Source organism: Marmota monax, unplaced genomic scaffold (genome assembly GCF_021218885.2).
Source record: "Marmota monax isolate L192 unplaced genomic scaffold, Marmota_monax_Labrador192_F-V1.1 WCK01_AAM20220418_F8-fsc00008, whole genome shotgun sequence".
Taxonomy (NCBI): Eukaryota; Metazoa; Chordata; class Mammalia; order Rodentia; family Sciuridae; genus Marmota; species Marmota monax.
Window position 1 is genome coordinate 6,901,417 of NW_026694432.1, and position 17,284 is coordinate 6,918,700.

Sequence of the window (17,284 nt, forward strand, 5' to 3'; positions counted from 1 at the left end):
TTTTATGCAATAACCCTATTTCCAAATAAGGTCATATTTGAGGTACTTGGGTTAAGACTTCAACATAAGAATTTGGGAAGGGGACACAATTAAACCATAATATCCCATTAATGGAACCAAAAAAACCCAAAGGCCAAGAAAATCCACTGATTCAGGCCATATGAATCAGCCTTGCAGAGAATAGGGCAGGATGGAAAAAGAGAGTGGATCTGGATAGGGCAAATGGATGACATACAGCATATCCATTCCCATAATTCACCCCTCACCCAAAGCCATGTTAAAAGTTCTGACTCTACTCCTAAGGACTCAATGTGCGGGGAGCATGAGCTTGAGCTGTTTATTCCCCTGGCTTCCTCCTGGCCACATCCCCAGAGATTGACTGCATGACCCTACCAAAGGCCACAACTCCTGTCAGGCAGCCCTCTCTCCAGGTCTGGTAACCACTCCCTCTCCTTACTCCTGATGTTTAGGATTGGTGCCAGCTTCCTGATTTTTGTTAGCCTTGGGGATACTGCATTGTTCTTTGATGGTTTTCCCAAATCTTGCCCTCATCTTTTGCCCTTTATTAAACTCTCAACAAATTACCCAGTTTGAGTGTACCATTGGTTTCTTCCAAGACCCTGATTTAAAACAGGGGGTATATTTGGAGCTAGCAAACAAACAAAAATCATTTGTTTGAGAATTAGAATGGGTTAGAGGAATCCATAACCTGAGTTGTTTAAGCATATTTATTGCTGCTCATGAATGGCTTAGAACACGAAGGAAGTTAGTATGAGGTTAAGGTAACATTGTCCAGAAAGATTTTATTCATTTATAAAACATTTATTGAAGGCCTAGCATCATGCACCATGTAATATTCTAGGTACTAGAGGAAAAGGACAAATAAATCATGGTCCTTGCCCCCTGCAAAGAACTCACAATATAGTAGCAGGAGGCAGACATGTAAACAGTTACTTGCATAAAGTATAATAATACTAAAGAAGTCTGGGTTGGATCTAAGAACTTTGGAATTGTCAACATATAGTAAAGTCCATGAGAACACACAGGCTGGAGATTAAGAATGGAGTCTTGGAGCTGGGGATGTAGATCAGTGGCCAAAAGCATGCCTAGCAAGGTTCTGGATTCCATCCCCAGTACTGCCAGAAGAAAAACAAGTAATGAAATCTTGAAGGACTACAATAGTTAAAGAATCAAAGAAATTCTGGAATAAGTGAAGAAGGAATAATTATAACAGTAGTTCAGGTATATTAAGCATTTACTATATCCTAGGCACTTTTGTTTTACCTAGGTTGTCTCACTAATTCTTTTCATGACACCAGTGGCGCTGTTGTTATGTTTTATTGATGCAAAAACAGTTTTTTGCCTTAGGTTGCACAGCTAGTAAATGTGAAAGACAGAAACTGAACGTATGTCTGGCTTCACAGTTTATCTCTAACAGTATACTTAGGCAGGAGCAGAATCCAAAGAGGTGCCGGTGTGGAAGCCAAGGTAGGAAAGAATTTAAAGGAGAAATTAGTCAACTATAACAAATGCCACAGAGAGATCAAATAAATTGATGATTAACAAGATCCTATGGGCCTTTATAACTAGAAGATTTTAACTGAACTTTGCCTGAGCAGTTTCATTAGCAAAGTGGTAGAAGGGGAACTAAGAGAAGTATTCTGGAGTCAATGAGAGGTGGAATTTGGTGTTCAAGGGGACAGAGGGTAAAAGTCAGAGAAATTAGCCTGGCTGTGGAGAAAGGGGCCCAGATCTGGCAGCAGCAGCATGAAAGATCAGTTCTATGAGGTTGAGCTAGGTAGGCAGGCAAAGGGGGATGAAAGTGAGATCTGAGGTGTTGGTGTTGGAGGGTAGAATAGGGTAGAGTGGTTCACAGAGAGGTCTAGATCTGTCCAGAGTACTGGGAATGAGGAGCCAGCCTGCAAGGCTGCTGCCAACAGCTTAGTGGTAGGTAGGAATGGTTGGCAATGTGGGTAGTGCAGCAGGACCCTGACTCAGCCATGGGTGGGCATGCAGAGAGGGGCATGGTTCCCAGGCAAGAAGGCTGCAATCCTCGGTAGTCCATCTGGGCTTGGGAGGGACACAGGGGCAAGGGAATCCTCTCTGAAGACTTAGGTAAGATTTCAAGGAGGCTGGGTTCCACTTCTTCATAGGTATCTGTGACTGTGGCCTTGGGCTGGAGAGATATGAAAGGAGTGGATTAGAGCAGATGGTGGGTGGGTGGGGGCGGGATTGGATTGTGTGGAAAGGAGCATCGGACTGGGGTTAGTTCCTGGGGGTGGGTATGCCGCTAGGCAAGGACCTTGAACAAGTTACACTATGGGGTCAAGGATCATTGGTGATGGGGAAAGAGGTAGGGAAGGAAGAAGAGTGCACTCACCGGACTCAGGGCCGCACTATCCCTAAGGTACTGGCCTAGGACCCTGTGAAGGTCTGGAAGTGAGGGCCACAGGGCATGCCTCAGTCTCCTAGAGAACAAGGAAGAAAAGGAGAATGAATCTTGGGAGTGAGTTGGGAGGGATAAGGAAAGCACTGAAGTGGGGCAGTGGGGGAGGCAGTGAGGCTGAGGGCTAAGCCTCAGAGAGACAGGAGCATAGCTAAGGCTATAAAGTAAGGGAGAGGAGTAGAGGTGGGAAGAAAACCTCAGGTGGGAGAGGGAAGCTGGTGTATAAAGTGTAGCACAGAGCTTTCTCAAACATTCCTATCTCAGGGCATTTGCCCTTCTTCCTGCCTGGACACAATTTATTCCCTCACTTCATTTAAGTCTCCTAAATCTTAACAGAGACGTCATCCCTGACTACCTTAAAACTGTAACATCTCCTTTCCCCATCACTCTATTTCCTGCTCTATTTTCCTTTATAGCACTTATTGCATATTTATTACATTGTTACATTCATTTGTTTTTAGCTGTCTTACCCCACTATAGCACAAGCTCTTTGAGAGAAAGAGTTTATTTTTTCACTCCTAAATCTCCAGTGTCTGGCCGATAATAGGTGCTCAAGAAATTATTAGAACTAGTGGAGCTTATTACTAAATTCCTAGGGAGAGTGGTCTATGTGGGAAGAGCATGGGTTAAGCTATGTTGGGACCTCCAATTTTTGTTTTGTTTTGGTGCTGGGAGTCAAACCCAGGGCCTCACACAAGAGGCAAATCTGTCCATTTTCCCTTCCTTCATTCATTTATTTTTGGTTCTAGAGACTGAACTCAGGGGTTCTTTACCACTGAGCCACATCCCTGGCCCTTTTTATTTATTTATTTTTTTATTTTGAGATAGGGCCTTGATAAGTTGCATAGGGCCTCACTAATTTGCCAAAGCTAGTTTCAAACTTACAGTCCTCCTTAAGCAAAAACTTTTAACATTTAGCTATAGCCCCAGCCCTATCCTTCAGTTTCTTTAGCCTCACATTTTCATGTGGAAACACTTTAGCTGGGCATTTCTGGCCTCTTCCACTACTTCACTCCCATCTCCCTAGGAGTGGTTTGGGAAAAAGAACTGAGAATGCCTAGTTCAGAAGCTCCCTCTCCCTCTTCTCTGCAAACGTTTTTGTCATTACCTTCTACCTTCATAGAGGCTACATTCCAGTCTGTTTATACACATAGGCAGGTTGAAAGTTCAGAGAAGGGACTAGGGGTGTAGCTCAGTGGGAGAGCACTTGCCAAGGATGTGCAAAGCCTTGGACTCAACCCAGTATCTCTAAAACAAACAAATAAACAAAAAACATAAAAAAGTTCAGAGTGACATGTTTAAAGATGGAAGCCCCCAACACATTGCCTGGAGCACCTGACTTCTGAGCTAAGACTGTAAGAACGAGCTGATATTACCAGTTGAAGGGTTGAGGTGGAATGGATTCTATCCTACGTGTTTATAATTTCCAGTGACATTTCTCCTCAGCCTCCACATATGTGAGTCACTCATTACTAACATTTATTTAAGGGCCTGCTACTTGGCAGGCACAGTGCTAAGAACTTAAAAATGACCAAGTAAGGTCTAATATAGGCATACAAAGAAATAAATACAGGGCTGGGGGTATAGCTCAGTAGCAGGGCATGTGCTTAGCAAGGTCCTAGGTTCAATCCCCAGTACTCAAAAACAGAAAAATAAATAAATGCTGTAAAATGCTATTGGTACCATATTGGGGCACAAAAGAGCAGCCAATAAGGGAGGGTCAAGGGAGGTTTCTTAAGAGCTGGTGGAGAAAGCTATTTAAAGATGAATGGGTATTAGCCAGCCAGGAAGGATATTCCAGGCAGAAGGGACATGATGTGCAAAGACACTGACAAGTAAGACAGCCTGACTTGTGGAGGAAATCAACACTTTGGCAAGGCTGATGCACAGGGTAGAAGATGGTGGACATGCTGGCAGGAAACAGATTTTGCAGAGCCTTGCCTGTCATTCTACACATTCTGGATTCTCTCCTGGGGAGCTACTGAAAAGATTTAAGGTGGGGAAAGATAGGCTCATGTGTGCGTTTTTAAAAGATTATTCTGATGGCTGTGTGAAGCTAGATTGAAAAGAACAGGCTCCGTTTCAGTGAGTCAGATTGTGTCTGTTGGGCTACAAAAAGGGAGCCATTGTTTGAGCTAGGTTTTTGGAGGTGGAATGACCAGACCTGATGGCCATTGGATGGGGTGGGGGTGGGGAGGGAGAAGCATAAGTGCCTGAGCTTGCGCCAAAGGTGGGCAGTAGCCAGGAGGTAGGGCTGTTGGAGGACAACGGTAGAGTGGGCAAGTTAAGAGGGTGTCACTGCCGGAAACGCAGGAAACGGCTGAAGCCATAGGTGTAGGCGTGCGGTGGTCCGAGAGCAAGTGTCATGGAGTGACCCCAGGATGATGGTTTAGAAACCTCTGCCCTGGAGGAGGCGGTACCTGTAGCGCGCAGGAAACTGCCACCTCAGCAGCAGCAGGCCCAGGAGGGCGCTGACGCCCAGCAACAGGAGCAGAGCGGTCACCAAGGAGATCCAGGCTAGGGACAAAACCTGTCAGATCTCGGCCGGCCCTTGGCCCGCCCGGCTGGCGCGCCAGATCCTGCCGCGTCTCCGCCCCTCAAGCCACCCTTGGTCACCCCAGATTACCCCTGGGTACCGAACCCACAGCACATCCACGCAGCCTCAGACCGGTGCGCTCAGGACCCCGCCCTGTGACCAGCGCCCCGCCCCTCGCGCAGCCGTAGAAAGGGTTTGGCCACTCCCGGCCCGGGCTCACCGGTCTCCGAGGCGGTCTCTACTCTCGCTGGGTCTGACCAGGCGCTCCAGGGGCCTTGGTAGGTGGGGCCGTTGAGCCTGGCGCGCAGCTGTAAGTGGTAACGAGATCTCGGGCGCAGCTCCAAGGTCCCTCCCCGGGCCCCGAGAGGTGGCTCCAACATCTGCGCAGAGATCTCACATTCATACTGACCCCGAGATATGAAGACCCCTTCCGTGTTCTTTTATTACTATTCCTGGTCGGGCATGGCTGCTCAGACCTACACTCAGATACTCAGCCACACGGACCATGGACGAGTACCACTCATGCTGCAAAGGATGCCAGATTTGCCATAGGTGCTGGAGGGTACAAGTATCATGTGCACGAGCAGTGAGAATCACTTAGCAAACCTTTATGAATTGCTTGAGAAATGCCAAACATTGGACTAGGCATTGTAGAAAAAGATAAATAGAACCGTCTCTCACATATCTAATGATGGAGACTTCCAAACAAGTAAATAATCACAACAATTAATTAGTAGGGGGTACCATGAGAGCACAAAGAAACATGAGTGCTGCCTGTGCTGCTAGGTTGGGGGTCACAAAATAGTTCAGTATGCTGAAAGCACAAGTGGGAAGGATGGATGGGTAAAGAGAAGGCAAAAGTAGTCCTAGTAGGAGGCTGAGGAGTGTTTGTACATTATTCAACTTGTTAATAAGTAAGGAGAAGAAGGGGTAAGGGGAAAGAAAGAGTGCCAGTGTCGGACAGAAGAGAGCTTAAAGAAGAAATTCTGGATGGTTTTATTTTACAAAATTTATAGTCAAAAGAATCCATGGTTGCATCAGGATAGTGATTACTTTTAATAGGAAGGTGACTATAGAGGGCATAAGGAGATTCTGGGGTGATGGAAATAATTTATGTCTTGATCTTGGTAATAGTTGCATGGGTGTATACCCAAAAAAGATTAACTGTACATTTAAAGTTTGCATACTTCATATAAAATATACCTTGGTAAAAACAAAATACATTCAGGAAGAAAGATGAATTCAGTTTTGAATACATTGAGTTTGAACTCAACACAGTCCTTCTGATAAGAAACATAATAAACCCTAGGAACACACAGTATCAAGCTCTGCAGGCATTTGTCACTTGACCATACCTTCCAATCCTGATGGTCTTCTCCTGTGTATCGCAGCTGATAGCAGGTCTCTTGGGCTGCCCAAGGTGATGGGTGCTGCCATTCTAATTCCAGCTGCCCACTGGAGATCTCCCTCCAAAGCAGGTTTGGGGTGGGGATGAGCACTACAGGGATTTTAGCAGGACTAGTTTAAGCCCTTCTGTGTGTGAGACTTCATGCTAACAGGGTCATGGAGCAGAAGTGCCAGAATTGGGAATCATGGACATAGGGTCGGATTTGGGGAGGGGAGGCTGTGTGGTTGGAATGAGGAAGAAAGTTCTTACCAACTTGGTGGATCCAAAAAGGAGAACCCAGGTAGCTGTAAACAGCCCCCTTGGCTGTGGTCACCTCTACAAGGATGTGAATAACACTGTCATTTTGTGACTTGAAGTGGCATCGAGAGAACTGAGGGGGCTGTAATCCTGGATTTGTTTCCTCCTCCTCTTCACACTTCTCCCACATGGGGTCCCTAAGAACCAGTCCCACAGAGTCATTAAATCAGGCCGGCCCCAGAAACTAATCCCCATCCTCACCATGATACAGGATTATGGTCTGTATGGATTATAATCTAACTTCTCCCTTGGATAGCCCTCCAGAGCTTTCCCTTTATCTCTGTCTTGATATCCAGCCTCTTCCCCTTAAGGAAAGAGCTAGCATGATATATGAAAATAGTAGAAAACAGTATAGTCTATAGAGTTCAGGTCTTGGCCTACTAGTTATAATGATGGGCAAAATATTTATTTCTGCTTTATTTTCCTTCCTTTTATAAAATAGGTTGACACCTACCTCACAGGATTGTTTCAAAGATTAAAGAGTCTTCATCTTTCTGGAGGGAAATATCTTTAGAGTTCTAAATTTATTCTCATAAGCAGCTCTCTTATTTGGTTATTTGCCATCTTCTAACTGGTTTTTCTGTTGCTGTTTTCACCATTGTCTTCAGTTAGTTCTCCACATGGCTACCAGATTTTGTTTTAAAAAATATTGCTCTGGTAATGTCCAGAATATATCACAAATCTGTTTATTTTGATCTTTACCACTGCCACATAAGGTGAAACCACCATTATCTCTTGTCTGGATGAAGGCAAATTTTTTAACTGCTGACCTTGCTCCCACTCTTATTTATGATTCCACAGAGAAACATCTTTTAAAAATTTAAGTCAGGTTATTTTTCTGTTTAAAATCCTTCAATGATCCTTATCTCATTATGATTTGATGCCTCATTATCTCACCGTATTCATCTCTGACTCTCATGCCAATTTAGCACCCTTGATCGCCATGGGCCTTCTTTCTGTGCCACAAATGTGCCAAATGCACCGTCTTTGCATTTTGTCTTTGCCCTGGATTGCTTTGACTTTAGGTCTGGACAGGATTCATTCTGTTTGCTATGTAGATATCAGCTCACCTGTTACTGGCTAGCCTTTTCCTGAGCACTCAGCCTAAATTAACACCTCCCCCACCTTTTACAAGCACTCTACCGCTAAGCTACATCCTCAGCCCAAGAACCTTTTCTATTTTATTTGTCACTCTGTTTCCAGTACCTGGCACATAATCTTCTCAATAATAATTGTTTATTGAGCAAATGAATCATATCTTCTTCTTGATTATATTCCAAAAGTAACTCTACATCCATTAAAATTATCACTCTGAGTATTTATATATTTATTCATTTATTCAACAAATAATTGATACCCATGTACAAAGGCCTTATGCTATCCTATGAGTACATAGAGGAATAATTGTCAAGGAGCTCTCATTTCAGTGGGAGAGATAGAAAAACAAACAGATGCTATTTTTTCTGGGATGTGCAGACTGGCTTTAAATCATCTAGGGGGAGCATCTGACATACTGGGAGGTGTTTAGACTGAATCTTGGACTATAAATAGGCTGAGCAAAGGAATAATTGGGTATCCCAGGCAGAGACTCATGCACAAATAGAAGAGTGTGCTTTAGAGAAGTCTCCAAGTGGTATGGAATGATTTTAGGATTGAGGGCTTGGTGGCAAATGGTAAATGTAGAACATGTCATGGATATGCCCTTGTGGCCTCTCTAAAGAGATTGAACTTAAATCTTATAGTGATTATTGGAAACATTTAAGGATTTTAAACAGAGAAATGTCATAATTACCTTTGTACTTCTGGAAGATCACTTTAACTACAGTTTGTAGGAAGGATTTTTGAGGGGAGAGTAGAAACAGAGAAATTCATTAGGACAGTGTTGTGGTTTTTTTTTTGCTTGTTTTTTTAATGTGCAAAGTGGTAAGGGCTTGAAAATAGGGTGGTAGCAGCAGGGATAGAGTGAAAGATATGATCCAAGAAATATTAAAGAGGCAGGAGCAATAAGACTGGAGGGATGGAGCAAATCCAGGGCAATTTGTATATTTCAGGCTTGGGAAACCGAGTATATAGAAGGATGGAGGACATTAAAGAGAAGGGGCAGGTTTTGGTAGAAGAAATGATGACTTCAGTTTTGTCAATCCTTAATCCTTGCATGGCACCTCTATATTATTGGAAATCTGTGTAGTTATTAAAAATGAATGAGTTAACGCTTTTTGTAATGAGCTCCAAGATATATATATATATATTTAAGTAAAAAGGTGAGTTAACCATGTGGGGCTGGTAGCTCAGTAGTAGAGTGCTTGCCCAGCATGCGCAAGCCCCAGGGTTTCAAACAAAAAGCAAATTATATATATATAAATGTGATCCAATATATATTTTTAAATGTATGTAGACCTATATAAATGCATAGAAAAAACTAAAGAACACATTAAAACTGTTAATAGTGGATTTTCCATTATTCATTCATTGGAACAATTTTTAACTGAGTATCTACTGGCACTGTGGTAGGAGAGAATATATTGCTGAGTAACAATGTTTGTTGACTTTGCTCTAATGGGTCATGTATAGTCAAGATCAGCCTTTCTCAACTGGAATTCTAAGATAATTTTTAAAATCAACTGAATGGTCATATTAAGTATAAATGTTAAATTGTAACTGTGGTGAATACATAAGAAGAAGTACGTGGTACAATAAGAGTGTATAATCATGCCATTGGATCTAATAAGGAAGAACTGTAATAAAGGAGGGTTTCCTGAGATTTTGAAGGATAAGTAGAAGTAAAGATGGAAGAGCTGGAAAACAACACGTGCGTAGATAAAGATGTAGAGGAAATAGAGGGAACCAGGGAAGGCTAGTACTGGGACAGAGAACGCAAAGGGGCTAGGATAAGATGAAGCTGAAAGCATATATAGGGGCTGGGTTTTTTAGAATTTTATAAGGCTTCAGTACATTCTAACATCAGTGAAAAGCTATCAAGGACTTTAACTTTTTATTTTTTTTGGTACTAGGGAACCCAGGGCCTTGTGCATGGTAGGCAAGAGCTTTACCACTGAGCTACATCCCTAGCCCACTATCAAAATATTTTAAAGTAGGGAGTGTTTTGTTCATCTTTTGAACTTTTTCTTCCCTCTCTCTCTTCCTTCCTTTTTTCTTTTTCTCTTTAATGCTGGGGATTGAACCCAGGACCTTGCACATGCTAGGCAAACGCTCTACACCCCAGCCCTCATTTTTACACTTTTGAAAGATCAGTCAAGCTTCTATGAAGAGAATGACTTGGTGATTAATTAATAGGTCTTAGGTCTTTTCAGTAGCCCAAGTGAGAGATGATGATGGCTTGTACCAGGGCAATGGCAGAGATAAAGTGTACATATTCTAAAGATATTTTATAGATAAAATTAACAAAACTTGGTAATAAATTTGGAGAGGATTAAGGATCAGTGAGGTGTTTGGTTGAAGTCCTTGAAGGCCAGGCTAACTTTTGTATGGATTTAACAGATCTCAAATCATGGGAAACTGAAATACATACCTATGTATGGAAAGGCCATGCAAAGTTACAGTTTTACAAAGGTCGTGCAATATTTGATGTTAACAAAGGTCACTTAGTCCAGACTATAGGTTTTGTAATGGTCCAGATGACATGAATAAGGCTGACATAAACCAAGGCATTACCAGTGAGAATGGAAAAAGGTTGAGAAGATAAAGCTCTCATTGGAAATGGGAGAATAGGTACTGGAGGCTGTTCAGTTTGGGGACAAGGTAGGAGAGTGAAAAGGATCAAGAGTACTCTCTTCCCTCTTTCTGCAGATTTGTCTTTTTCTCATAACATCAGATTCAACCAATAGTGTAACTCTTACCTATCTCTGGGGCAGCATCGTGTCCTGCTGTGGTAAAAGAAGCCTTGAGAGTTAGTATGGTCCTGTTGCTGCCACTGACAGGTAACATTCTTCAGGTCCAAGGTAAAGCAATGCAGTCCAATTGCCACTGAAGTCAAAGAAGTAAGTCCTATCAGGTCCATGTACCCCTACTCTTTAGAGTATCTGGATCATTTTTATACACACAATATAGAACATTTATTCTTATTCTCTCTTCTCTCTCTGACCAGAGTTCATCCTGTGCAAAGGCTAGTTTGAGGTCATCAGGAAGGACATGATTCCTAGAGTCTCCATATCCAGCCCAATCCTCCCTAGAGATCTTTTTTACTTTTTAATCTTCTCCCCATCTACCCATTTCTTTGTTGACCCACCTGCATTCCTGGGCAAGTCCACAGTCACAGGAGAGGACCAGGAACCCCAGGAGCCCCGGAGGGAGACCCCATCAGGTTGGCTGCGTAGCTGGATCCAGTAGGAGTTGCCAGGCTGGAGGCCAGAGATGAGGCAGCTTCTACCCATCACTGTCAGAGATGGATCCTTGGGAGAAGAATCCAAGTGTCAGAATCTAGGCCTGCCTCTCATCCAAGACAGCCTCTATCCCTTATACTGGAAGCCCTACAGTACCCCTGGGCAGACCTCAGCTCCTTATTGAATAGATATGCATCCAGACTGGGGGCCAGGTTGTTGGGGTTCAGGTGATATTCAGGGATTTTTAGGGAAATTTACTTTACTTTGGAGGTCTAACAGCACTGAATTTTGTCAGTGTGGATGACTCAAAGTGGGAAACCCCTAAATAAATCCTGAGGGCTAATAAATCCCCCAAAACCAGTCCAGTCTTGAGTCCCCAAAGTATGTTTACTGTGGCAAAACTGAGGATAGAGGATAGGATGTAGGAGGTGAAGCAGAAGAAGGTTAGAATACTTCTCCAGTTGGGGAGGTTTGCGTCGGTCCATCCTGTTGGGGTGCTATGGACTGAACACATGGAGGTTGGTCTAGAGAGGAGGCTGCATTCAGCCTCCACCGAGTTGGGCAGCAGGTTTCTGTGGAGAGTAGCTGTATTACTGTGGGGCCGCTGGAGTTCCTGGGATCCTTGGGGCAATAACGGAGTTCATGCCTCAGGAAATCACTGATTTCAGGAGCTGGGGCCTCCCAGTGGATCTGAAGTTCTCCTGGCTGACTCCCGCCCACAGCCTTGATGATATTAGGGGGAGATGGCAGGCCTGAGGGCAAAACAGGGCATAACAGAACTTTGAATACCATGTTCTTTGGTTCAATCCATGGACTACAGAAAGGGGTACTAAATTGAGGGTAGCCATTGGGTTAAAAAAAAAGATCACAGATTGTCACTCTTTTGGGGAGATGGCAGGGTAGGAAGGCTCTTTATCCTCTCCTGCTTTCCTCATAGAATGGAGACATCACTGCGATGTAATAGTTTGTTAGACTGCTCCGTGAACTTCTTTTCATGTTTGTATCCTTGTCATCTAGCATAGTACTTGGCATACAGTAGGTATTCTGTAACTGTAGAATGAGTGACTCAATGAATATATTAATGATGAGGGGACTGGATGTCCTTGGTGTGAAATGGTTTTTGAGACAAATCTAGATTTGGATGCCAAGATTGGGAGGGATGATCACAGGATCTTGAGATGCCTCTGGGAATCTGGTAATGAGGGGCATCCACGTTGTCTCAAAAGGCTGCAGGCAAGTCTGATTCTAGGAGCTGGAATGCAAGCAACAAATGGGGGCGCCAGGGTGGTAGGGGTGCCCTTACCAACATTTTCCACAAAGAGTACCCGCTGGGTCAAAGTCTGATTCAGGAACATATCCTTCACCCAGAGGTGCAGTGGAAAGAAGAGGCGTACTTCATCCTGGGCTGGAAACTGGCACATATATCGGGTTCCAAAGGGGGGTATACTCCGGGAACTCAGGGGGCAGGCACGGGGCTTCTCTCTGTTGGTATAGGAGAAGTCTCCCTACATAATTGCCATACTCAACCCTGAGGACCCAGGCCTTGGCCCATTCCCAACATCTGTTTCCATTACTGCCATTTTTCTTTTCACTGCTAGAGATAGTTGGGATTTGGAATTACATAGGGACTTGAGCTGAGCTGTTCATAAGGTGACTACTTAACACGTATTCTTAGAGTAAGTCCTCCAGTAGGGCCCCAAACAGGGAAGCTCTTAGAGTGGGACTCAGCAGAGCTAACCACAGGGACAAATATATGGGGAGTGAGGTACAACCCAGCACCTACCCTGGGTAGGCATACAGCAGCTGGTACGTCCCACTGGGCGCTGTCTCTTCCTCATCCCAGAAGCAAGTGAGGTCCTCAAATGTTTGGGAGAAACACCTCAGGGGCTCTGAGTCCAAGGCCAGCAAGGAGACATCTGAGGAACAGCTGGTAATTTGGGTTCTGGGTCCTTCCAGGTGTGAGTAGGGGACCAGTGGGAACCTCTTACCCTACATCCCCTCCAAGGACTCTGCATCCCCTCCCAGGAGTCCCTCTTCCTGGGCATAGGTGATCTCCACCCTCTACCCACCTCACCTTGGCTGGTGACTTGTGCCAGGTTTTGTGGGACCAGGAGGAGGCAGGAGGTGACCATGAAGAGGGCCCAAAAGGGCATCTTCTCCGGCACTGTGTGCCTGCCCTAGCCCATCCTCCCTTCAGGAAGCTGGGCCCCAATCCCCTCCCAGGCCAGCCCCTCAGGTTCCTGTCAGATACAGCCCCACGTCCTGTCCCTGTCCCTGCCCTGCTGGGGCCCATCCAGACCACACTGGGGCCAGGGGCCAGAGGAGGGGGAGTAGGCAGGAGGGTAAGAAAAATTTGAAAAAAAAGGACATAGGCCTTTTGGTGGGAGGTATATATTTATACACAAAAAATAAAATAAGCCTGAGTGTGTGTCTATGTGTGAGTCTATTATAGAAGGGCATACTGTCATCAAGAATGGCAACATTTACTGAGCACTTAACTAAGCGGCACCTAACTAAAATCTATTGACTCATTTCATCTTCACAATAGTCTTATTATTCCCATTATAAAGATGAGGAAATGGAGAGGCAGAGACGATTTGCCTATGATCATATACTCCTCAGAGGTAAATTGCAGAAGGTCAACATTCAGAATCCAAGTGCTTAACAGCCATGTAATGCTTCTGGCAGATGTAATTAGTCAAGAAATAACTATCTGGCTCACAACCATGACAGATGGTGGGTATTTGCATTTTAATAGGTTCTGGACTTTATGCATACATAAACACATTCCCCTGGATCTAGGCATGCCATCTCCATTGTGGGTGGCCTCCACAGAAGCCTCTGGTCACTCTACTCAAAGTGGTCTATAGACAGTAGCAACAGCAGAACTGGGAGTTTTATAAAATGTGAAATTCTAGGCCCTGCCCCAGACCTGCTAAAACAGAACTTGCATTCACCAAAATCCCCAGACAATTTGATAAAGTTTGTGAAGAGATGATCTTCAGTATTTCCATCTGGCTTGCTCAGAATCAGGGATGTTTGGTCTCAAACCTAGCTTGTATTGGTCTTCGTGTTGGTACCAGAGTAGTAGTTATGATCTCTTCATGGAGGCCAAAGCCTCCTGGGCACACTGGTGGTTCCTATTCTGACTCTGAGAATTCAGATGCTGGCTTAGGCAGGGAAGGGCAGATTGGGATGGAGGAGTATGCATAGCCATGTTAACTCCTACATTTAACCCCTTGAACTCAACTGGGGCTTCCATTGCTGGCTCCTGCAGACCAGGTGTCCTCACATCTTTCTGTCTTCCTCCTTCTGAATTAATTTTACTAAAAAGGAATTTCAATAGGGGAGGGGTGGGTAGAGGGAAGTGTTTCCGCCCTCCTGTGAAGTCTTAGTTTCTCTGGCACCATTTTTCGGCAAGTTGTCCCTGATCCAGGTTTGTCATAAGCCCTGTCATCCTTCAGATTACAAAGACCAATGGTAATGACTTTGGATGCCTCCCTCTGCCCCAGTCTCCAATCAAGGGCTACCCAACTTCTATCAGATCAAGGAAGAGAGGAAACACAACTTTAATGTTCATGCAGTCCACAGCTTTGGATGCTAAGTGAATACTCCTCTGGGCCCCAGATTTAGTGGCCAACTGCTTACTTGGCTTCTCCATGTGTGTGTCTAATAAACATCTTACAATTATGATGGCCAAGCTAGGTGTGGTAATATATGCCTTTAGTCCCAACTACTCAGAAGGCCAAGGGAGGATCCTTGAGCCCACAGGTTCAAGACCAGCTTGGGCAACAGAATAAGATCCCCATCTCAAAAATAAATAAATAAATAAATAAATAAAAAGGCAAAAGAAAACTCTTGATTCTGGTTCTCACTTCTGAAACTTTGTTTTCCTACTTTTTTTCTTTTAACCCAGGGCCTTGTGCATGCGAGGCAAGTTCTCTACCAACTGAGATATATCCCCAGTCCTCCCCCCCCCCATTTTTTATACTGTGTTTTTAAAAATTTGTTCTAATTAGTTATACATGATAGTAGAATGCACTTTGATACATCATACATAGATGGAGTATAATTTCTTATTCTTCTGGTTGTACATGATGTGGAATGCCATCAGATGCATAGTTTATATATATACATAAGGTAATAATATTTGATTCAATCTACTGTCCTTCCTACCCCTATTTTCCTATCTCTTGCCTACCTCTGTAAATAACAACTCCATCTACTGAGTTGATCAAACCCAAAAGCTCATTACTCCTTGATTCCTATCTTTCTCTTAACCTACATCAAATTAATTAGTAGGTCCTGTACTTCCTTCCAAGTGTGCACTAAACCTGAACATTTTTTTACCCCTTCTCCTCCCATCCTGGTCCATGTCTGTGTTACCGCAGTAGCTTTCTAACTGGTGTCCCTGCCTCTGCTCTTACTCCTTCCATCCATCTTCCATACAATAGTCTGATGTTTAAAACACACATCCAGGGCTGGGGCTGTGGCTCAGAGGCAGAGCGCTCACCTGGCATGAGTGAGGCACTGGGTTCGATCCTCAGCACCACATAAAATAAAAAAAAGTTATTGTGTCCACCTATAATTAAAAAAAAAAACACATCTAATGTCTTCACTCCCCTCTTAAAATCCCCCAAAGACTTCCCATTGCACTTAGAATATAATTCACATGCCTGCTAATGGCACACAAGGCCCTATCTGATCTGGCCCCTGCCTGCTTGAACCTCATCTTCTATGACTTTCTTCTTCATCCTCCACCAGCCACAATAAACATTGTGTCTCTCATCTTCATCTTCATTGAACTCAAATTTTCTGCAACATTCAGTATTCTTCCCCTTAGGCTGTACAATGTCACATTCTCTTGGCTTCTTCCCACCTACTATAACATTCCCTCTCAGTTTATTTCAGTGGTTTCTCTTTCTTTTAAATATTGCTGTTCCCCAGGTGTTCTTGCTTAGCCCTAAGTGATCGTATGACTTCAATTTGTTGTATACACCAGAAAGTCCTAATCACTCTCTTGAAATTCAGTTCTCAAATTACTTTTTGGAAATCTCTATTTGTTGTCCCATGGGCACTTCAAACCCACCAAGTGCTAAACAAAACTATTACTAATTTTCACATGCCTGTGGTGAGCCGTGTTTGTAGACCGTTGCCGCCATTAGAAGATGGCGCCGGTCTCCGTTGTGGATCTTGGTAAACAACTCCTTATTTGGGAGAGTTGGCGCGCTGTCCCTCAATACCCTATGAGAAAACCCCGCGTGGCAGCTTTGGATTGGACTTGAGTAAGCTTTATTAGGCTGTGTGTGGGTGCGCGGAAGCAAGCGCGCTTGAGAGAAGACTAGAATTAAGGCCTGAATAAACCGCTGAAAGAAGAATCCTGTGTCGTGTCTTCCTTGCTGTCGAGGGGGTCGCGACACATGCCCTTTTGGATCTTTTTTCCTATGTTCTGCATCTCATATAGGCTACCCAGCCATCTAAGTCTGAAACCAGAGAGTGATTATCAAATCTTTAGTCTCCTTCTACTCTTGCATCCAAGTCCTTTCCAAGTCCTATGACTTCTACAGGGAAGCAGTATAATAGTGATTAAGGGTGCAGAGCCCATATGGGGCTTGTCTGTGACTGTCAAAGAGTTGACATTAGGAATGTTCCTCCTCCATGGGATGAGGCCCAGCTACCTGTCCTTGTCATTTTCCCATTCCCTCCTACTTTCACATAGCTAGAAAAAGCTGCCTTCCCCAGTCCTTTGCTTCTTTAGAAAATCAAGCAGGAACTGGGTTAGGCCTAGGAAAAAGGAGGCCATGTGGATCTTCCCACTTTGGCTAAAAAGTTGAAGACTCTTTAAGGTTCAGCCCAGTTTATAAGGCCTAGCCTTTTCTTTTGGAATATAAGGCCAAAGTCCTGGTTTTTGAAAGCTGGCATTTGATCTCTGGGTAGCCATTGTTCAGTAACTTTAGGGGTTGCTGGATGAGGACAGGCTCAGTAGAGTGCTGTAAAACTGGCTCTCAGAGAGGAGGGAGTCCTGTTTTGTAGGCTTTGCTGCTTTTTGTGGTGTTACATACTTCATAGGCAGTTTCAAGCTGCTAACGTGATGCCACTGGATGGTGAGTTGGGAAAAGAACTGGCTCTTGGGAGCACCTACCTGGGTCTTTGCCTTTCATCTTTGTCATTCCAGATTTCCTAACACCAGACATTTTATCCAATCAGGAAGCCTGAGTTCAGGTAGCTCTAGGCACCAGGATTCTGTATCTCTTCAT

General features: G+C 44.1%; 1 protein-coding gene across 1 annotated transcript; it reads right to left on the reverse strand.

Moving 5' to 3' along the window:
• Window positions 1-801: 801 nt before the first annotated feature.
• On the reverse strand, window positions 802-13,180 carry Mpl (MPL proto-oncogene, thrombopoietin receptor). Its single transcript, XM_046469213.1, has 12 exons — window positions 13,102-13,180; window positions 12,811-12,943; window positions 12,331-12,509; window positions 11,481-11,779; window positions 10,934-11,096; window positions 10,545-10,671; window positions 6,640-6,824; window positions 6,338-6,480; window positions 5,203-5,362; window positions 4,867-4,963; window positions 2,381-2,468; window positions 802-2,176 (listed from the first exon to the last, which is right to left on the reverse strand). The coding sequence occupies exons 1-12, from the start codon at window positions 13,178-13,180 to the stop codon at window positions 1,883-1,885; spliced, it is 1,947 nt and encodes a 648-aa protein (XP_046325169.1). The 3' UTR covers window positions 802-1,882.
• Window positions 13,181-17,284: the final 4,104 nt, after the last annotated feature.

Coding starts and splice junctions, on each gene's coding strand:
- Mpl (XM_046469213.1), bottom strand. CDS start 13,180: ATGCCCTTTTGGGCCCTCTTCATGGTCACCTCCTGCCTCCTCCTGGTC. Junction 4,964..5,202: donor AGAGACCGCCTCGGAGACCG/GTGAGCCCGGGC, acceptor TTTTGTCCCTAG/CCTGGATCTCCTTGGTGACC. Junction 2,177..2,380: donor ATAGTGCGGCCCTGAGTCCG/GTGAGTGCACTC, acceptor ATATCTCTCCAG/CCCAAGGCCACAGTCACAGA.